The sequence below is a fragment of the Bos mutus genome, chromosome 6 (assembly GCF_027580195.1).
Source record: "Bos mutus isolate GX-2022 chromosome 6, NWIPB_WYAK_1.1, whole genome shotgun sequence".
Lineage (NCBI taxonomy): Eukaryota > Metazoa > Chordata > Mammalia > Artiodactyla > Bovidae > Bos > Bos mutus.
The window spans coordinates 59,296,774-59,319,536 of NC_091622.1; the positions used below are offsets into that span (position 1 = coordinate 59,296,774).

Consider the following 22,763-nt stretch of genomic DNA (forward strand, 5'->3'; position numbering starts at 1 on the left):
TCTAATGGAACTGGCTGAGCTGAACTCAGTGTCAGCTCCAGACTCACCAGGCATCGGCCTACAATCATGCTTGTGCCTTGTGACTCTCTTTTCCCTTCAGGCTATGATCCATCTTCATCTGGAATGCTGATCCCTACTGCAGTTTGTTTGAGCCTGGTTAAGTGGATTTAAGGGTTTGATGAGATATATTAAGAGCCAGCAAACTCTGACCAGCCACCTATTTTTGTAAATAAAGTTTTATTGGAACAAAGCCATGCCCATTCATTCACATATTGCCTTTGGCTGCTTTTACAACATAATAGCAGAGAGGAGTGGTTGCTAGAGAGACCATATGGCCTGCAAAGCTGAAAATATTTACTATCTGGCCCTTTATCTAAAGAGACTGCCAACCTCAGTGATAGATTTAGATCTGCTAACTCTCACAGAGCAGAAAAGAAGAGTAAGGGCTTCCCTGGTGGCTCAGTGGTAAAGAATCTGCCTGCTAATGCAGGGGACATAGATTCTATTCCTGGTCCAGGAAGATACTGCACGCCTTGGGACAACGAACCCGATGTGCCACAACTACTGAGCCAGCGCTCTAGAGCCTGGGAGCGACAACAAGAGGAAACCCCTGCAAGGAGAAGCCCAAGAACCTCAATGAAGAGCAGCCCCTGCTTACTGAGACTAGAGAGAGCTCGTGCACAGCAGCAAAGACCCCGTGCAACCAAAAATAAAATAAATAACAATGAATGAATAAATAAATCCTTAAAAAGAGTTAAAAAGACTGTTACAAAAATATGTAAATAATGAAATCCACAGTGGATTGACAATAGTACTAATACTGCAATGAAAAAGGAGGAAAGAAGACAATGGGAGCACTCACATTCTCCCACTCATAGTGCAGATTGCTTGTCAGATAAAATAATAATTCTCTAATCAGGGCTGTCAAGAACCTGGAAGAGAGAGAAAGAGGAAGAAGGGCAGGGGGCAGGGAGAGAGGAGAGAAATGAGTAGATGATAGGTAAATTGTGGCTATAGTTTATATGTTCAGTTTTTAAAAAATGCTGGGGTTGCATTTTTCCCCTTTCATCGTCACTTGTTTAGTACTTTTTATAGTTAAGCACTGTTATCAGGGTGTTACCAAGTCAAATTTGGGTCCTCTCACCCAACTCAAAGCAGAGCCAATCTTCTGACACCAAGTTGTGCTGAAGAAAAGGGCAGCATTCATTTCAAAGTGTCAAACAAGGAGAATGGGTGGATAATGCACAAAGACCTAAATTCCCCAGTGGCTTTCAGGGAAGGACTTTTAAAAACATCATTAGAGGTGAGAGTTCTGGGGTGCTTCAGCAGCTCATGCACATTCTTCTGATTGGCTGATGGTGAGCTAATAGAACAGTAGTTCAGAAGTCAACAATATCAGCCTCTGTCTCACATCTGGGATCTCTGTGATGGTGGTCAGCATGCAGTTAATGTCTTCTACCTGGTGGTGGTCTTAGTACCTACAAAACAACTCAAGGATACGGCTCAGGATATTATCTTTGGCCCTTGAGGAAGAACTGGAGACCCTTGATTTTTATTTAGGGCTAATATCCTAACATTATATTTTGGGAACAGACAAGTCCCCTGAAATTTGTCCATAGAAGAGGATTTGGCTCATAGTAACTCTGAAATGAAAAGGACATCTTTTTTGGGTGTTAGCTCTAAAAGGTCTTGTAGGTCTTCATAGAACCGTTCAACTTCAGCTTCTTCAGCGTTACTGGTTGGGGCATAGACTTGGATTACTGTGATGCTGAATGGTTTGCCTTGGAAACGAACAGAGATCATTCTGTCGTTTTTGAGATTGCATCCAAGTACTGCATTTCAGACTCTTTTGTTGACCATGATGGTTACTCCATTTCTTCTGAGGGATTCCTGCCCGCAGTAGTAGATGTAATGGTCATCTGAGTTAAATTCACCCATTCCAGTCCATTTCAGTTTGCTGATTCCTAGAATGTCGACATTCATTCTTGCCATCTCTTGTTTGACCACTTCCAATTTCCCTTGATTCATGGACCTGACATTCCAGGTTCCTATGCAATATTGCTCTTTATAGCATTGGACCCTACTTCTATCACCAGTCACATCCACAGCTGGGTATTCTTTTTGCTTTGGCTCCATCCCTTCATTCTTTATGGAGTTATTTCTCCACTGATCTCCAGTAGCATATTGGGCACCTACTGACCTGGGGAGTTTCTCTTTCAGTATCCTATCATTTTGCCTTTTCATACTGTTCATGGGGTTCTCAAGGTAAGAATACTGAAGTGGTTTGCCATTCCCTTCTCCAGTAAGTAGGAAGTCAAGAAACACCTGGAGTAACAGGCAAATTTGGCCTTGGAATATGGAACGAAGCAGGGCAAAGACTAATAGAGTTTTGCCAAGAAAATGCACTGGTCATAACAAACACCCTCTTCCAACAACACAAGAGAAGACTCTATACATGGACATCACCAGATGGTAAACACCGAAATCAGATTGATTATATTCTTTGCAGCCAAAGATGGAGAAGCTCTATGCAGTCAGCAAAAACAAGACCAGGAGCTGACTGTGGCTCAGACCATGAACTCCTTATTGCCAAATTCAGACTTAAATTGAAGAAAGTAGGGAAAACCACCAGACCATTCAGGTATGACCTAAATCAAATCCCTTATGATTATACAGTGGAAGTGAGAAATAGATTTAAGGGCCTAGATCTGATAGATAGAGTGCCTGATGAACTATGGAATGAGGTTCGTGACATTGTACAGGAGACAGGAATCAAGACCATCCCCATGGAAAAGAAATGCAAAAAAGCAAAATGGCTGTCTGGGGAGGCCTTACAAATAGCTGTGAAAACAAGAGAAGCGAAAAGCAAAGGAGAAAAAGGAAAGATATAAACATCTGAATGCAGAGTTCCAAAGAATAGCAAGAAGAGATAAGAAAGCCTTCTTCACCGATCAATGCAAAGAAATAGAGGAAAACAACAGAATGGGAAAGACTAGAGATCTCTTCAAGAAAATGAGAGATACCAAAGGAACATTTCATGCAAAGATGGGCTCGATAAAGGACAGAAATGGTATGGACCTAACAGAAGCAGAAGATATTAAGAAGAGATGGCAAGAATACACAGAAGAACTGTACAAAAAAGATCTTCATGACCCAGATAATCAGGATGGTGTGATCACTGACCCAGAGCTAGACATCCTGGAACGTGAAGTCAAGTGGGCCTTGGAAAGCATCACTACGAACAAAGCTAGTGGAGGTGATGGAATTCCAGTTGAGCTATTCCAAATCCTGAAAGATGATGCTGTGAAAGTGCTGCACTCAATATGCCAGCAAATTTGGAAAACTCAGCAGTGGCCACAGGACTGGAAAAGGTCAGTTTTCATTCCAATCCCAAAGAAAGGCAATGCCAAAGAATGCTCAAACTACCGCACAATTGCACTCATCTCACACGCTAGTAAAGTCATGCTCAAAATTCTCCAAACCAGACTTCAGCAATATGTGAACCGTGAACTTCCTGATGTTCAAGCTGGTTTTAGAAAAGGCAGAGGAACCAGAGATCAAATTGCCAACATCCGCTGGATCATGGAAAAAGCAAGAGAGTTCCAGAAAAGCATCTATTTCTGCTTTATTGACTATGCCAAAGCCTTTGACTGTGTGGATCACAATAAACTGTGGACAATTCTGAAAGAGATGGGAATACCAGACCACCTGATCTGCCTCTTGAGAAATTTGTATGCAGGTCAGGAAGCAACAGTTAGAACTGGACATGGAACAACAGACTGGTTCCAAATAGGAAAAGGAGTACGTCAAGGCTGTATATTGTCACCCTGTTTATTTAACTTACATGCAGAGTACATCATGAGAAACGCTGGACTGGAAGAAACACAAGCTGGAATCAAGATTGCCGGGAGAAATATCAATAACTTCAGACATGCAGATGACACCACCCTTATGGCAGAAAGTGAAGAGGAACTCAAAAGCCTCTTGATGAGAGTGAAAGAGGAGAGTGAAAAAGTGGGCTTAAAGCTCAACATTCAGAAAACGAAGATCATGGCATCTGGTCCCATCACTTCATGGCAAATAGATGGGGAAACAGTGGAAACAGTATCAGACTTTATTTTTCTGGGCTCCAAAATCACCACAGATGGTGATTGCAGCCATGAAATTAAAAGACGCTTACTCCTTGGAAGGAAAGTTATGACCAACCTAGATAGCATATTCAAAAGCAGAGACATTACTTTGCCAACAAAGTTTCGTCTAGTCAAGGCTATGGTTTTTCCTGTGGTCATGTATGGATGTGAGAGTTGGACTGTGAAGAAAGCTGAGCACCGAAGAATTGATGCTTTTGAACTGTGGTGTTGGAGAAGACTCTGGAGAGTCCCTTGAACTGCAAGGAGATCCAACCAGTCTATTCTGAAGGAGATCAGCCCTGGGATTTCTTTGGAAGGAATGATGCTAAAGCTGAAACTCCAGTACTTTGGCCACCTCATGTGAAGAGTTGACTCATTGGAAAAGACTCTGATGCTGGGAGGGATTGGGGGCAAGAGAAGGGAACGACAGAGGATGAGATGGCTGGATGGCATCACTGACTCGATGGATGTGGGGCTGGGTGAAGTCTGGGAGTTGATGATGGACAGGGAGGCCTGGCGTGCTGCGATTCATGGGGTCTCAAAGAGTCGGACACGACTGAGCGACTGATCTGATCCGATCTGATCTAAACTCTGAAATGGCTGAAATACTTTATTTTGGCAAGGAATGGTGCTTCTCAATACCTTGGCCACCTGATGCAAAGAGCCAACTCATTGGAAAAGACCCTGATGCTGAGAAAGACTGAGGGTAAGAGAAGAGGGCAGCAGAGGATGAGATGGTTGGATGGCATCACTAACTCAATGGACATGAGTTTAAGCAAACTCAGGGAGATAGTGAAGGATAGGGAAGCCTGGTGTGCTGCAGTTCATGGGATCACAAAGAGTCAGACGTGACTTTACTAATGAATAACAACAAGCTGCTTCTCAAAAGATACAGATATTGAAAGGATTTGTGCTCTGTAGAAATTTTCTGAATTGTAGGTCCCTGGGCAGGGCCAGAATATACTCCCTCAGATGGTGATATCACACAAACTATGGTGAAATGCTGTTTGGAATTTCTACCCATGATCCAGGAAAGGTAACTGCTGGCCTGAGTATCATGAACTTCCCAACTTAAATAGTTTTGTGCTCTGTGAACCTGAGTTAATATGCTAACAGATGTGACCATTCCAAAGTTAATGGACTCTGAGGAAATGGGATGTACCCTGGAGGTTCCAGATTTCTGGATGGCTGTGGTTTATTTAGATAATCTTCATTGCCTGAGTATGATTTAGAAAGTCAGTCTAAATTATGTCTGCTTGCTTTTTAGCCTTATTGAACTCTAAATGGTGAGCTTAATGGATTACTTCTTCCACTAGTTTCTTACAAGTTCTAGGACCACTATGTTAAAGACGTCTCGTCTCTCTCTGTAATTTGGAACTAATGGGAGCTCAGTGATTGGGTAAACGCGTGTGGGTCCCCAGGAGAACACCTAGTGGTTGTTTTCTTTCATTTAAAATTTTCTTTCTTTCTTTATTTTTGACTGAACTGGGTCTTCTTTACTTTGCGTGGGCTTTTTGTACTTGTGGTGAGCAGGACGACTCTTCCTTGTAGTACACGGGCTTCTCGTTGTAGTGGTTGTTTTTAGAATGAATTTAAGAGTACATCACGAGAAACGCTGGGCTGGAAGAAGCACAAGCTGGAATCAAGATTGCCGGGAGAAATAGCAATAACCTCAGATATGCAGATGACACCACCCTTATGGCAGAAAGTGAAGAGGAACTCAAAAGCCTCTTGATGAGAGTGAAAGAGGAGAGTGAAAAAGTGGGCTTAAAGCTCAACATTCAGAAAACGAAGATCATGGCATCTGGTCCCATCACTTCATGGCAAATAGATGGGGAAACAGTGGAAATAGTGTCAGACTTTATTTTTCTGGGCTCCAAAGTCACCACAGATGGTGATTGCAGCCATGAAATTAAAAGACGCTTACTCCTTGGAAGGAAAGTTATGACCAACCTAGATAGCATATTCAAAATTAGAGACGTTACTCTGGCAACAAAGTTTCGTCTAGTCAAGGCTATGGTTTTTCCTGTGGTCATGTATGGATGTGAGAGTTGGACTGTGAAGAAAGCTGAGCACCGAAGAATTGATGCTTTTGAACTGTGGTGTTGGAGAAGACTCTGGAGAGTCCCTTGGACTGCAAGGAGATCCAACCAGTCCATTCTGAAGGAGATCAGCCCTGGGTGTTCTTTGGGAGGAATGATGCTAAAGCTGAAACTCCAGTACTTTGGCCACCTCATGCGAAGAGTTGACTCATTGGAAAAGACTCTGATGCTGGGAGGGATTGAGGGCAGGAGGAAAAGGGGATGCCAGAGGATGAGATAGCTGGATGGCATCACCGACTCAATGGACATGAATTTGAGTGAACTCCAGTAGATGATGATGGACAGGGAGGCCTGGTGTGCTGCAATTCATGGGGTCGCAAAGAATCGGACACGACTGAGCAACTGAACTGAAGAGGAGTTTGCTTTCTAGTTATTAACATCTTTGCCCTAAAAGGCAGAATTGCCCCCTCAAAAGTATTGGGTTAATTTGGTTTGTGTTAACACTGACAGATGAGCCTCAGTCAGTTCAGTAGCTCAGTCGTGTCCAACTCTTTGCAACCCCATGGACTGCAGCATTCCAGGCCTCCCTGTCCATCACCAACTCCCGGAGTTTACTCAGACTCATATCCATCGAGTTGGTGATGCCATCCAACCATCTCATCTTTTGTCGTCCCCTTCTCCCACCTTCAATCATTCCCAGCATCAGGGTCTTTTCAAATGAGTCAGCTCTTTGAATCAGGTGCCCAAAGTATTGGAGTTTCAGCTTCAACAATAGTCCTTCCAATGAATATTCAGGACTGATTTCAGGGCTCTTACCATTTTTTAAACGAATTCCAAGTGACCAACTGAATGAACTGAGTTAACGGAAAGCAATCAGACTACCAAAGATGATTGCTTTTGAGGCGGCTTTCAAGCAGCTGGAGCAGTAGCTAACGCCATGTGTGTGTTCACTGATCACTTATTCCCAGGGGCTGTTCCCAGTGATGGGGCATCAAAGACAGAAGATAGAGCATCTCTCCCCATGAGAAGAAGAGGCCACGTTAGCATGGGGAGCACACTGAGCCAGGGTGGGTGGCCTGGATTCTGTGTCTGGCCAAGTGCTGCTAGAGGCAAGCCACTCGAATCTCTAGACATCAGCTTCCTCCTGTGAAAATGAGGCACTTGACTCCATTTCAAAAGGACCTTCAGCCTCTAAGATTCCAGAGTGGATGGTTTTTTCTAGGAGGGAGGGCTGTGCGTGGGCACCAGGAACTGTGTCATCTGATGAATGAGTCAGACTAAGGGCGTCAGAAAAGTTACATCTTCACGATCAACACAAGGGCACAGGCAATTAAGAAACACACTTAGCTGATGGTTTGAGTGTCTGTTCCATTTGGAGGTTATATTCCTGAAGAGGGACAGGCTGACTCATCAGATGGCTGTAACCTGATGAAGTAGAGCTATCCAATTTCCTTGCTCTGATTCCAGGCAACCGAATGATCTTAATTTAGTTTTCCAAGGCAGTTTCCCCAGGCAAGAGAAGGGACAGACTATGACAATTGGAAACTGACATTCTTTTGTGTGAGCAGAATTAGATCACACAAAATTATAAAGTATATAAAGTATATATAGTAGCATAAAGTATATAAAGTAGCATTCAAATGCAAAGCACCATTAGTTATGAATCATTCTTATACATTCTTAGCATTTGAACTTTTTTTTTAAGTGCTAGTAAACCGTGGATGACTTGGTAAATGCAGAAATTCTGTATCTGCAAAGCTGATCAGAGGGGAAAATTACTAATATTTACATGAAAGTGAAAGTCGCTCTGCTGCTGCTGCTAAGTCGCTTCAGTCGTGTCGGACTCTGTGCGACCCCATAGACGGCAGCCCACCAGGCTTCCCCGTCCCTGGGATTCTCCAGGCAAGAACACTGGAGTGGGTTGCCATTTCCTTCTCCAATGCATGAAAGTGAAAAGTGAAAGTGAAGTCGCTCAGTCGTGTCCGACTCTAGCGACCCCATGGACTGCAGCCTACCAGGCTCTTCCGTCCATGGGATTTTCTAGGCAAAAGTACTGGAGTGGGGTGCCATTGCCTTCTCCGAAAGTCGCTCAGATGTGTCCAACTCTTAGCGCTTTACAATTTACAAACGGTTTCTACATACAATACCCCAGTAACTCTGGGAGAGAGGGATTATTCTCCCTGTCTCTAGTTCAGGAAAGCTGTGTATAATGAGGGAGGGTTTGGACTAGCAGTCAAACCTAGGTCGTCTACTGTTAGTCCAAATCACAGGGCTGCTGCAGCTTCCGAAGGAAGCTAATGCTCTGTTCCCATCCACTGGTGCCCCCACCCACCTACGTGCACGCATGCGCACATGCAGACTCACGCAACAGTGTACAAGGTCCATGGTCAGTGGGACAACTGAAGGAATGATAAGCAGAGGCAGAGAAGAAACCCAAAGATCATGAAACTGCTTCTCTTTCCCTCTTCAAAAGGCACTCAAAGCGCATAGGGCCTTTCTGGATGGGCTACCCCATGGATGGGTCAGTTCAGCTTTTCTTAGACCCGGAACTCAGACTGAATCTACTCACTGCAGGTGTAGAAAATGCCTGGTCTGGATAGGTGGAATCTCAGGTGTGTTGGGCTCCCACCTCTCTTCCTTTGAAAGATTGGTCTGGATATTCCTAGTGAAGGTAGCTGGGGATTCTCAACTGGGGCAGCTCCCCCAGGGCAGCACTGCCTTACCTAACCCACCTGGGGCTCCTGGCATCTTACCTGCTGGAGCTGCTAGTCTCAGATTACTGATGGGGAGGGGACCTGGCAAGCTTGCTTTGTGTCTGGCAAGCCTGAGCTCCCCATCTGCTGTGCAGAGACAGAAACAGAGCGGCAGCTGTGTGCCCAGACCCTTCCCACTGCTGGAGAAGTGGAAGACTGCAGTGCCTAGCCGGGGACTTATAGACACTTAGGGAAAAAGATGAACTGGCCCCATTCCTGCATCTCCTTTTGCTGGATTTACTTTGCTGCCTCCAGACTGAGAGGTAAGAGGCTGGTGGGTGTGCAACTCTCTTAGCCCAGGGATCACTTCTTTGGTGGAATGTTGGGTGGGCCAGGAAAAGAACAGACGCTCTAACTGTGAGGAAGTATTTCAGCTTCTTACAGTCTCATGCTGATCCTGTAGGGCCTGCCAGAGAAATAACTCCACTTGACCCAGAGCTTGTCCCCAGCTGATGGTAGGTAGGTAGATAGCTAGGATGGTAGGCAGGGATGATAGAACCAATGCTAGTCCTTGGTCTGTTGCTCTTTGCCTTGAAACACTCATAACACTGAAGCTTGATCCAGATCCCGCTTTTTGAGCAGCTGTAGAACCAGCAGATGGAAAATATGCTCAGAAGTTGTTCAATGACCTTTTTGAAGACTACTCTAATGCTCTTCGTCCAGTAGAGGATACAGATAAAGTCTTGAACGTCACACTCCAGATTACACTTTCTCAGATTAAGGATATGGTGAGTAACATAGTGTTGACTCTTCTGAATGGTTCGAATGAAACTAACAGTGCTTTCTAAAGGGAATGTCTTACCTGAATTTGACCGAAAATGAGAACAGACAGCTCTGTGTGCAAGCTGGAGGGAGAAGGGAATTCCAGAGGAGGAACACTTTCTACAAAATTAATTGCACTAAATTACCTGAGTCTTTCCATGAACATTAACAGTCTTAGAACATCTCAAGAAAGTTGGTTACACATTACATGTTCCATTTCTATGAAATGTGTAAAGTCAGCAAGACCATAAAGACAGAAAGAGGAGTTAGGTTGCCAGGAGCTGTGAGAATGATGAGGAAATAGTGATTTACTGCTTGATTGTCATATGATTTCTCTTTGGGAATGACAAAATGTTCTGGAAGCAGAGAATGGGGATGGTTGCATGACATTGTGAATAAACTGGAAACCGCTGAATTGCACACTTTAAATAGTTAAAGTGGTGAGTTTCATGCAATATGAATTTTATCCTAATTTTTAAAAGATGTTTTAAGATGACATACATTGATGCTCATATGTGTTTAGTTACACAAAGTTATGAAACTTCAAAATCTTTTCTTCTGTACATTGTTGATGTTTGCTGACTTTTTCATAAAAAAAATAATTCATCAGTTGATCAATTTTCAGAGAAATTTGAGCAGTTGACCCATGCATGATGATTTAAATATTTGTCCACTTGATGTTCCAAACACTAATCAAGCAGGAAAAATATAACCTTGGCAGACAATCAAGGGGATTGATTTGAAAAAACTCTCGCTTACTTATTGGAAATAGATTAGCGCTCTTGGAATTCCTGTTTTGAAGACAGCTGTTTTACAGACAAAATGTGTTTGGTTGAGGTGTCTACTGGACAGTTATATCTGGGTTAATTGTGCAGGATGAGAGAAACCAAATTCTGACTGCCTATTTGTGGATCCGCCAAATCTGGCATGATGCGTATCTCACATGGGATCGAGACCAATATGATGGACTGGACTCCATCAGGATCCCCAGCGACCTGGTGTGGAGACCGGATATTGTCCTATATAACAAGTAAGTGCAAGTCAGTAGCTTCTCAGGAATGAACTTGATTAGGCAGAACGTAAACATAATGTGGCCTCCCTGCTGGCTCAGTTGGTAAAGAATCCATCTGTAATGCAGGAGACCCAGGTTTAATCCCTGGGTAGGGAAAATCCCCTGGAGAAGGAAATGGCAATCCACTCCAGTATTCTTGCCTGGAAGATCCCATGGACCGAGGAGCCTGGCAGGCTACAGTCCCTGGGGTCACAAAGAGTCCGACATGATTTTAGCAAGTAAACCACCACCAACCACCAAACATAATGGAAGAGGGAAGTTTGAAACATGCATGAAGTTAAGTCAATTCATGTTCCTAGATCCTGAACTGATAGTTAGAAAACCTCAGATAATAAAATAATAATGGTCATAAAAATCTTAGAGCTACATTCTCCCTTTCAGGTGAGAAACTGTATTGGAAGTCCTGTTAGTTTTCTAGGGCTACTGTAGCAAAGTACTACAAGCTGGGTGGCTTAAACCACAGGAACTGTTGTCTCACAGTTCTGGAGGCTAGAAGTATAAGATAAAGGTATTGGCAAAGTTAGTTCCTTCTGAGGCGATGAGGAAAATCTGTTCCCTGTCTCTGCCCTAGATTCTTGGGTGGTTGCTGGCAATCTTTGGTCTCTTGACTTGTACAAGCATCACCCCAATCTCTGCCTTCTTCTTCACATGGCATCCTGTTCCCTGTGTCCATATTTCCCCTTGCATTGAAGACACCAGTCATGTTGAATTAGATGCTCACCCTACACCAATATGACCTCATCTTTTTTAAAAAATTAAAGATAATTTTATTGTGCTTTTCTTAACACACAAAAATTACAGACTTACTGTTTAAAAAAGATAAAGTTGTCTAAATTAAGGCACTAAGACAGAAGTAAAAATTACTCATAATCCCACAGAATATGACCTCTTCTTTTAAATACATTTAACTACTAATTACAGCTGCAATGACTGTTCCAAATAAGGTCACATTCTGAAGTGCCGGGGTAGGATTCAACACATGAAATTTTTGCAGATGCAATTCAGCCCATGACAGTGGTGCTTCCTTGTCAATGATCATGTATGGAAAATACATGTTACTGTTAAGATTAAGGGGCTTTCCAGGTGGTGCAGTGGTAAATCTGCCTGCCAATGCGGGAGATGCAAGAGACAGGGGTTCAATTCCTGGCTTAGGAAGTTCCGCTAGAGTAGAAAATGGCAACCCCCTCCAGTATTCTTGCCTGGAAAATTCCACGGACAGAAGAGCCTGGCGGGCTACAGTCCATGGGGTCACAAACTGTTAGGCACAACTGAGCTACTGAGTACATTAAGATTTAATCAGAATGGACCAGCTAAAAGCTGGCCTATGGATTTTGGACTTTGTATAGAGTGAAAGATGAACTGGACCATAAGATCACCAGTTGGCCTTTTCCTGGTCTGAGAGCAAGGGGTCTTAGTGAGTGGGCAGGTAAGGCTTCAGTTTCTAAAATTGTAAAGTGGGCATGAATCACCTGAGGAGCCTGCTAAAATACAGATTCTCATTCAGTAGGTCTGGGGTAGAGTTGGTCGTTCTGCATTTCTCTGAGCTCCAGACGGTAGTGCTGCTGGCCCATGGACCACACTTTGAGAATGAACCAGATCACTCTGTCACAACTCAGGCTCAGCTGCTCCACCTGTTGTCAAAGGGGCTCTCTCTCTTTTTATTCTGGAACTCAAGTCTCTCAGAGTTAGGAAAATTCCTCTTTGAGCAGAGAGAGATGAATGAGGAGCAACTTGGACAGGGGGACTCTCCTGGGGACTCAGCCATCTGTTGGGCGTGAGTTTCCCTTCAGGATGCCACACTGCTTGGTTGCAGCCTGGATTTTAGTTTTAGTCCCTACTCAGCTTGTCCAAGGGTCACAACCTTGTGAATCATACCTCTGATCCTGCTGACTATTCCCCACTCTGAGTGGCCAGAGGTATCTTCTGTATGCCTTCCTAAGCAAGGTAACATCCAAGTGCTAAGTCTCTTTCAGTCATGCCTGACTCTTTGCGACCCCATGGGCTGTAGCCCACCAGGTTCCTCTGTCCATGGGATTCTCCAGGCAAGAATATGGGAGTGGGTTGCCATTTCCTTCTCCAAGTACTGGTGCTTTATTACCATGGTTCACACCCTGCCCCCACCTCTCCTCCCCAGCACACACACAAATACACACATGTAGAAGGCAAGAGAATGGGCCAGGATGTCCATCACCTCCTCCTGGAGAAGAATCAGAGGATATACTTTACATAGAACACTTAAAGCATTCTGTAAGTTCAGAATTCTCCCTGAAAAAAACAGAATGCTGGTTCTCCTTTTCCTCTTGCTTTGATTGACTGAAGCAGTGACCAGCTCTTATTGAAAGTCTTCTTTGTGAGCTGGCATGGTGACCTAAGTTAAGCCTGCCCCAGACCTCCTTTATCAGAGAAGCCAGTTAATCACTAATGAGCTCACACAAACCTGTGGTGGCTTTGGTAAATTTTGTCCCCATTCTCCATCCTTCCCCTCCCTGCCCAGATCACTGGCCTCCTTGAGATGTGTGAGTTCTGGTCCCCACACAGACCTTTCCCACTATACTGGTTCATCAATTCTTTTCTGTTCGTCTGGGTTAACTCTTTAGTCTTCTTTGCTCTGCTCTTATAGACAGTTCTGTTTTGAATCCTCTTTTCTCCTGTGTATTCTCCTTCTCAGTAACATCAGAGTTTTACTATCAATATTTAGAGGAAACCCTAAATGTAGCTGTGATTGGATGTCATTTGCATCCCTTTGAGCAGCTGAAATGAGAATGGAAGAGAGTTAGAGTATCAGGCAAAGGAGGATCTCCAGTGATAGCTGTTGCCCTGACCCTGGTCCTTCTAGCTGAATCCCTGGACCTGTAGAATCTTCTGATCTCAGATATAATATCAGTACTTCTCAGAAACCAGTACCAAACCTTGTAGACCCCGGAATGGGCTTCCTGAGTGGTGGTAGGGAGAATAAAGAGGGGTGTAGGACAGGTGATGCAGTCGTGTGTGATAAACATAGTTTGGGCAGGAAGATGCTGAACATCTAGATTCACCATTGGTGCCTGAGTCCATGGGGTAGATTATCTGGGGAGTGAGTGAGCAGGATGGTGGTGTGCCTGGAAGCTATTTCGTGTGAGGAGCAGTCGAATTGATTGATGCTTAGTTAGAAAGAGAGAGGTCCTTAGGAAGACTTGATGGCTATCATAGGCAATCAGAGAGAAAATAAGGTGGAGGGAAAAGAGGAAATTCCTCCAGAGGACAAAACCCAAAACAACGAGTAGAAGTTAAAGGGTTTTAAAAATTGCATTTTAATTCAATTAAAAGAAAAACTAATAATTTGAATAATGAGTTTTCCTAAGAGGTAGTGAGCTCTATAACAATATAATGATTCAAGCAGATATTGGCTATTAGCAGTTCAGTAAAGGAATAAATAAATTGAAGCTCGAAGTTCTGGTGGGGTTGTTTAGTATAGGTCTGTGGCCAATATAATGGTTGGTGTAAGAGACTGCAAGGATTCCTGACATTTTTAAACTAGGTAAAGAGTGGATTGCAGAAATTTCAGATGTGTGTTTATTATGAGACAGTTTTAATGGTTGGATTTTAACGAACAGGTTTAACACTTGGATTTTAGACCTAATGAGAAATTAGGTACCCTGCTGAAATCAGAAGATTTGTCTATAATTTAGCTTTAAGTTCTGCTTACGTAGCTTAGATGAAAGAAAGTGTAGGAAAACTTTCAGATGAGGTTGGATATACATATGTCAAATTTGTTCAAATTTTACACTTTAAATGTATGCAGTTTATTGTATGCCAATCAATAAAACTCTTTAAAAAGAAAAAAAAAAGATGAGATTAGTAGTAAAGGAGGGAGAAGAGGAAAAGTTTTGGAGAAAAATGTATGGATTTATTGTGAGACCTGTTCAGTTTGGAAGACCAAAGGAACATTCGCACGGAGATGGTCAACAAAGAGATTGCAAAGGCCAGTTTAAAGCCTGGAAAGAAGGTCAGGGATAGAGCTATCAAAACCCCTTTAAGCCCTTATAGAACTGCTCAAGGAGATCTGGAAGCACTGGTGGGCCATAGGAAACCGTTGCACGTGCTGAGCTGTAAAATGATGTGATCAGAGAAACCAGGGAAATAAAACAAAGTACTGGTCATGAAGCAATTAATAGTAATGTCTTCAAACTCCTCCTGAGTAGCTGGGGTGATGTTTTCAGACAGTGGGCTCCTTTACCCTCTGGCTTTTGGTTGGGTTGGCCCAATGAGAAACATTGTGAGCAGTTGGAGGAAGAAAAGAGAGTAAGGTTGGGGCATGTATTCCCTTGCTCCCTTCTTAGAGTTATTATCTTTGGCTGGCTGTATCCTTTGACAGAAGGCATGTCTTCTATGGGAGAAGGAGATGGCATCCCACTCCAGTGTTCTTGCCTGGAGAATCCCAGGGACAGAGGAGCCTGGTGGGCTGCTGTCTATGGGGTCGCACAGAGTCGGACACGACTGACGTGATTTAGCAGCAGCAGCAGCAGCAGCAGCAGCATGTCTCCTATCGTGGTGACCCTCTTCTGCCACTCTTCCCTCCAGGTATTGGTAATTGCACCTTCCCTTCATTTCTTCAGGCCCAGGAATGGTAATAACTCTGCTGTTACTAGTCCTAAAGTGGTTGCCCTATACTTATCTTAGTAGAGTCCTTTTATTAAATCCTCCTCAAGCTATCTAATTTGAATGTGCCATCCATTTCCTGCAAGGACCATGACTAATAGAATCGTTCTAGCTCCAAATATATTCTCTCTGACTCCCAGATCTCTTGTACCAACGTAGGATAGGTGAGTGATGCTCCAGTTCTCAATTCTTGGATAGCTAATTATATATACTTTTTATTTTTACAAAGGGTAGGTTCTGGCATTTTCAAAAATGCCATTTTGTTGTCTTCACAAGACCCACATTAAAGATCCCCTCTTTAGACCTGCATTAAAAATTGAGCACCACAATTCAGCTGCAGTGCTTTGATTAGAGTGGACACAATCAGACCATTGCATTGTGGTACCTAAAGGTTAATAAGTAGGAAAAAACTTGTAAAACATGTCAGTTCTTAGATCTAATACATCATCTTCTAGCAATTTAACCTAAGGAAAGAGTCAGTGGATAAATGCAACAGTTTGACCACGGGGATGTTCACTGTTGCATTGTTTGTAAATGTGAAAAATAGAAACAACCATAATGCGGAACATCAGTGAGCTGGTTAAATTACTATGGCACATCTCTAAAAAGGAGTATAATTGAATATCATTTAACCATGAAAATAATGTTGCAGAAGATTATGGACAGATGACCACCTACATTTTAAAATTGTCTCAGTCTTGTTTTTGGTAAACTAACTTTTTTATTTCAAGATAATTTTACAGAAAAGTTGGAAAGATGGTACAGAGTTCCTGTATACTTTTCACACAGTTTTCCTTAACGTCATGTCTTACATAACCATAATACATATGCCAAAACTGATATAATACTATTAGTGGTGCTATTGGTAAAGAATCTGCCTGTTGATGCAGGAGACACAAGAGATGCAGGTTTGATCTCTGGGTCAGGAAGATCCCCTGTTGTAAGAAATGGCAACCCACTCCAGTATTCTTGACTGGAGAATTCCATGGGCAGAGGAGCCTGGTGGATTACAATCCATGAGGCCACAAAGAGTTGGGCAGGTCAGAACGACTGAGCACACAATTAAACTACAGGTTTTATTTGGACTTCACCAGCTTTTCCACTAATGTCCTATTTTCTGTTTCAGGATCTAATCCAGCATATCACATTACATTTATCCATAATATAGTTTATAGGGAAAAAAATTGTAAGGAACAATCAGAAAAATATGCATTAAATATTAACAGAAACGTATCAGTTAAGGCTGAAAACATTGAAAACTGACTTTGTCAAAAAAGGAATTTGTAGGAAGGATATGCTCAGCTCACTGAATTAAAGGAGAAAAATCATTGATAGGGCCTTGGAAAGAACAGACTAGGACTACTCCATAGTTCAAGACAAGGGGCTATTGAATTTTTTAAAAAATTTTAAGTAATTTCTAGGAATCCATCATCAGATTGACTCTTTTTGGCCTTTGGGTCACTCTGCTTAATATTTAAACTCCAGGAAGTGTGAATCAGTTGGACCTAGCTCAGGTCACAAGCAAGCCCCTGGCCAGGGGAGCCTAGGGTACCTTGATCATTTCATCTGCCTTACAATGGTGGTGGAGAAAGTCATTCCCCAAAGCGAAATAGAAATTTTGTACCCCCAAAATGCCAGCCATAAATGTTGATAAAGCAAAAACAAGATATATCTAGAATAAATTATCTTTTAGATTATAGATGAATAATTTTTTCCTCTGTGTTTTTCAGATGTTCTACAATAAACATGTAAAATTCTTCCAACAGCAACAAAGAGCTACTTTAATATTCTTGTGCCCAAAGTTAACAAAACCATTTAAGCAGAGCCTCTCTGTCAGATTTTAGCCTCGTTTACTTTTTGTCTAGGTATTTGAATCATTATACCTGGACCAAGAGAATGGCATTGGGAATGGAGAGGAAAGGATAATAGGCAGAGATGCTTATTTGTTTAATTTTGGTTGCCCTGGGCTGCACGTGGGCTCTCTTCTTGCGGTGAGCGGGGTCTACTCTTCGTTGGGGTGCACTGGCTTCTCACTGCGGTGGCTTCTTCTGCTGTGGATCACGAGTTCTGTGTGCACAGGCCCAGTAGTTGTGGGGCATGGGCTTAGTTGCCTCGCAGCATGTGGGATCTTCCCAGTCCAGGGATTGAACCCGTGTCCCCTGCATTGGCAGGTGGATTCTTAACCACTGGACCACTAAGAAAGTCTGGCAGAGGTGCTTTAAAGGAAAAATCCAAGAGAACTTGGCCCTGACTAGTTACAGGAGGTGGAGAAGAAGGGCAAATTAGAGTTGATTTTGGACTTGCAAGCCAGTGTACCGAGAATGGTGGTCCATTGCCAAAGACACTGAAGTGATGGGAAAAGGGCAGTGAGCTGTCTGGGTTAAAGAACTTGGTGAGTTGTCCTGGTAAGCAGCTCTCATTTTCCTCCTCTGACCTCCAGGGCTGACGATGAGTCTTCTGAGCCCATGAACACCAATGTGGTCCTGCGGTATGACGGCCTGATCACTTGGGATGCACCAGCCATCACCAAAAGCTCCTGTGTGGTGGACGTCACCTACTTCCCCTTTGATAATCAGCAGTGCAACCTGACCTTTGGCTCCTGGACCTACAATGGCAATCAGGTGGATATCTTCAATGCCCTGGACAGTGGAGACCTCTCCGACTTCATTGAAGACGTGGAGTGGGAGGTGCACGGCATGCCTGCTGTGAAGAACGTCATCTCCTACGGCTGCTGCTCTGAGCCTTACCCGGATGTGACGTTCACTCTCCTTCTGAAGAGGAGATCCTCCTTCTACATCGTCAACCTCCTCATCCCATGCGTCCTCATATCTTTCCTGGCTCCCTTGAGTTTCTATCTCCCAGCAGCCTCTGGGGAAAAGGTCTCCCTGGGAGTGACCATACTGTTGGCCATGACTGTATTTCAGCTCATGGTGGCAGAGATCATGCCAGCCTCAGAAAATGTCCCTCTGATCGGTGAGTTCAAGTCTCTTACACTTTTGAGTCAGCTTTCTGGTGACTGAGGCTGTATCTGTGCCTTTAAACTCATAGCAATTAAGTCAACTACAAACTCAACACAGGCTCATTTAGTGTCTTCAGTTGGCATCTCTGAATGTGGCTGTTCAAGACAAAGCTGGGCTCGAGGTCTCCAGGTTTACCCAAAAGAGGAATGAGAGCTGTGTGGTTTAGAGCAGTGGTCCTTGAAGTATGGTCCCTGGACCCACAGCATCAGCCTCAATTTGGATATACAGATTGTCAGGGCCCACCCTAGACCTGCTGACTAGGGTGGGGGTAAAGCCTGCAAACTGTTTTCACAAGCTTTCTGGGTGATTCTGATGAGCTTTTTGTTAAAGTCAAAAAACCACTGGCTTTTAGGCTAAGGCCTTGATTTTGAAGTTAAAGAAATCTGCATTTGAACTCTGACTTCACCATTCCTTCCTTGATCAACCTTAAGCAATTTACTTGCTCTTTGAGTCTCTACTTCATCATCTTCAGAATTTGTGTAATTGCTACCTCACTGTGCATTGATTAGCACAGAGCCTGGCATATGGTGAGGACTGAACCAACAGTGACTGTTAGTATCTTATCACATCACAAGGGGTTTCTTCTTGGGAAAAATGGTAAACACGATGGAAATGATGAGCTAGATTTTTAAGCCTGCCATCTACCCTTGATAGAATAATTCTCAACCTTTATTAGGTATAATAGGTGTGAGAGACTGTTAAAAATGCAGGTAACTGGTGGTCCAGTAGTTAAGACTCTGTGCTTCTACTGCAGGGGTGCGGGTTTGATCCCAGGGCAGGAAAGTTCCACCTGCCATGAGGCTCAGCCAAAGGAAAGAAAAAGAAAAAAATACAGGTTCTCACAGCAAAAGAGGTTTTTAAAAAACAGTCTTGGACAAGATTTGGGAATCTGAGGTGATTCTAAAGTAGATCACATTCTCAAACATCTGCAATAATGAAATGTTCCTCCAAGGGTACTGTGGCTGCCATCACTGCCTTTCTTTTCCTTCCCTCTCTTGTTGTGAGATCCCTCCTAATACCTTTAATACCTACTTCCTGCCACCAAGGATAACACCCAGATCCACCACCTCTGCCTCAGTGACTCATGTTGTAATAGATGCTTTCAAGAATCAGAAGCTAGATCTCGTTTTTAGTTCTGTAAAGCAATCAGTAGGGGGAAATTTCAGAACACCAAGAGACTTAGTGACCAATATAAAAGAGATATTATACTGCCTTTTCTCTCCTGAATGTAGTATTAGCCATCTGAATAACATTCAGATGTTATTACGTTGGTTTCTCTGTTTGGAGATTTCTTCCTTGTCATGTTTCTCCAGGCAAGTCACACACACACACACACACACACACAAGCCACACACACACACACACACACACAGACTTGCACTTGCACTTGCACTCATGTACATCTTTTTGAGAAATAGTCACAGAAAGTTCTCTCCTTTCTCATCACCACTAATAAAGAGGAAACGGTGTGTTGGTTCTTTCATTACTTCTCCTAAGGCAGAAATGATTGACAGTGATGACATCCAATCATAACCCTGTTTGAGGCAGGATCAGTAGGCAGATCCTGCTCTCTGCTTTACCAGCTAAAGTCAACAGCAAGCTGGCTCAGTTTCTGAAGCAAGGTGTCTCAGAACATGACTCATAAATTTTATAAGCATTACTTTTCCTGTGATAATATGAAATGTATCTTTTTAGGAAGGGTACACATAGATCTTTCTTGAGAGTATTTAATAGTCACAACTTGTTATTTGTAGCACCTATGAAATAGAGTTCCAGTTTTAAGAAATGTATTTACATTTCCTGCATTAAGTATAGCATTTGATCCAGGCTTTTGACCCATAGCCTTTGCAATGTTAAGAAATATTTTATTTTTAGTTTACTCAGAGCTTTTAACAAATAATAAACAGATGATGAATATTATCAAATGTATTGTTTTCATCTGTAAAGACAATCATGTGTGTTTTTTCTTTTCCTGTATTAGTGTTGTAAATTACAGTTTTCTGTTGTTGAACTAAATCCTTCTTTATCATGATGAGTTATCAATTAAAGACACCATAGATTTAGTTAGCCAGTAATTTTTATAGGAGTTTCTCAAATGTATCTATAAATGAAATGGCCTTAAAATTTCCTTTCTTGTTTCTTTTAGAGTCAAGGCTAAATTTATTTCATGAAATGAACCAGTTAGGCAGTATTCCCTCTTTTCTATTTTCGAAACAACTTGCATTAAGATATGAGTTATCTGTTCCTTAAAAATTCAGTGAAACTCACCTGTAAAACCTTTTGGTTCTAGAGCTTTTTGGAAGATGGGTGGGTAGAGGTATTTAATTCCTATTTCTATTCAAGCATTCTTTCTTCTTAGACTAAATTTGACATCTTCTAGATGATAAAGAGTCTGCCTGCAATGTGGGAGACCCAGGTTTGATCCCTGGTTTGGGAAGATCTCCTAGAGAAGGAAATGGCAACCCACTCTAGTATTCTTGCCTGGAAAATCCCATGAACGAAAGAGCCTGGAGGGCTACAGTCCCTGGGGTCACGAAGAGTCAGTCACGACTGAGCAACTAACACATATATTTATAGAAATTTCATCTAGGTTTTTGAATGTATTATCATATAGCTACTTGTAATGTTATTTTATTGTTTTCTAAATTTCTATCCTCTTATTTTTTCTATTGCATCCTTTTTCTCTCTCCTACCACTATTCCATGAATGGCCTTATCAAATGTTTATCAGTTGTATAGCTCTTTTCAAATAACTTGTTTTTGTTTATTTTCTAGGTTCTTTGTTCTGTATTTCGAAAATTTGTTAACTTATCTTTATTGTTTCCTTCCTTAATTTTCCTTTTTCATGACTATTTGCTTTTTGCAATCACATATTAAAGACTAATAAAGACACAATATCCCCTTTCTTCGCCAGTAAGAGTGAGATTCCATATTAACACGGTTTAATGACAATTCTGGGAACTGACCAAGATCATTCATTGTTTATTTGTTTTGCTGAATGTTGAAGTTTTTCACATAGTGATAGCAAAAACTTACAAATCTTTTAACTCAAGGAAGAGGACAGTGCTGAAAACTTTTCCTGTCTTTTTTCAATTAAGCTTCACCTTAGTCTTGTGAGTTAGATATGAATATTATAGTCATTCTATAGAGAAGAAAGCTGAGGCTTACCAGAATTATATAACTCCCTGTAGGTCACAAGTCTACTGAATGACAGAGCTGAGATTTGAACTCAGTTTTATTCAAAAGTCTACATTAGCCACTATTAATGTGTACAACTTCCAGTTGTTTCTTCATGAGTCAAATATGAGGACAGTTTTCCCCCCTAAATATATATTTATTTATTTGGCTGCTTCGAGTCTTAGCTGTGGCACGTGGGATATTTCATTGCAGCACATGGATTTTCTAATTGAAGTTCATGAGCTTAGCTTCTTCGCTAAATGTGGGATCTTAGTTCCCCAACCGGGGATAAAAACCACGTCCTGTGCATTGCTAGATGGATTCTTAACTGCTGAACCACCAGCGAAGTCCCTTGAAGACAGTTTTAAGCTAACTTGGTTGCTGTTATTTTCCCAGGCAAATACTACATAGCCACGATGGCCTTGATCACAGCCTCCACTGCCTTGACCATTATGGTGATGAATATCCACTTCTGCGGGGCTGAGGCCCGGCCAGTGCCACCCTGGGCCCGGGTGGTCATCCTGAAATACATGTCCAGGATCTTGTTTGTCTACGACGTGGGTGAGAGCTGCCTGAGCCCCCACCAAGACAGGGAGCGAGACCGTCTTACGAAGGTTTATGACAAACTTCCAGAGCCCAATCTGAAAACATCCAGAAATAAAGACCCTTCCAGAAAGAAGGAAGTGAACAAACTCTTAAAGAATGACTTGAGGTACCCGGGTGAGAACCTGGAGGATGGTGACAGCTACTGTGCACGGTACAGAGTGTTGACGAGAAATATTGAATACATCGCCAAGTGCCTCAAAGACCACAAGGCCACCAATTCCAAGGGGAGTGAATGGAAAAAGGTTGCAAAAGTCATAGACCGATTTTTCATGTGGATTTTTTTCATTATGGTCTTTGTGATGACTATTTTGATCATAGCAAGAGCAGATTAGTGAGCATTTGATATGTGGGAATAAATCAATATAAGTCCCTGTGATCTACTCTAATGCTCTTCCAAATCAGAAATATCTATATCCATATTTACACACAGATGCACAAATATATATAAATTAGGGGTTATGCTGTCTTTACTTTTTATTTTTAACTTCAGATCAGTATTATAGCAGTCAGTTTAAATTAAGCAGGAGGTTCAAAATTTCAAGGGCAAGACAATGGAGGAAATAG

At 42.4% G+C, this 22,763-nt stretch overlaps 1 protein-coding gene across 1 annotated transcript; it reads left to right on the top strand.

The window, feature by feature from the left end:
- The first annotated feature begins 9,124 nt into the window (after positions 1-9,124).
- On the top strand, positions 9,125-22,531 carry CHRNA9 (cholinergic receptor nicotinic alpha 9 subunit). Its single transcript, XM_005901986.2, has 5 exons — positions 9,125-9,188; positions 9,508-9,653; positions 10,563-10,717; positions 17,838-18,370; positions 21,990-22,531. The coding sequence occupies exons 1-5, from the start codon at positions 9,125-9,127 to the stop codon at positions 22,529-22,531; spliced, it is 1,440 nt and encodes a 479-aa protein (XP_005902048.1).
- The last annotated feature ends 232 nt before the right edge of the window (positions 22,532-22,763 follow it).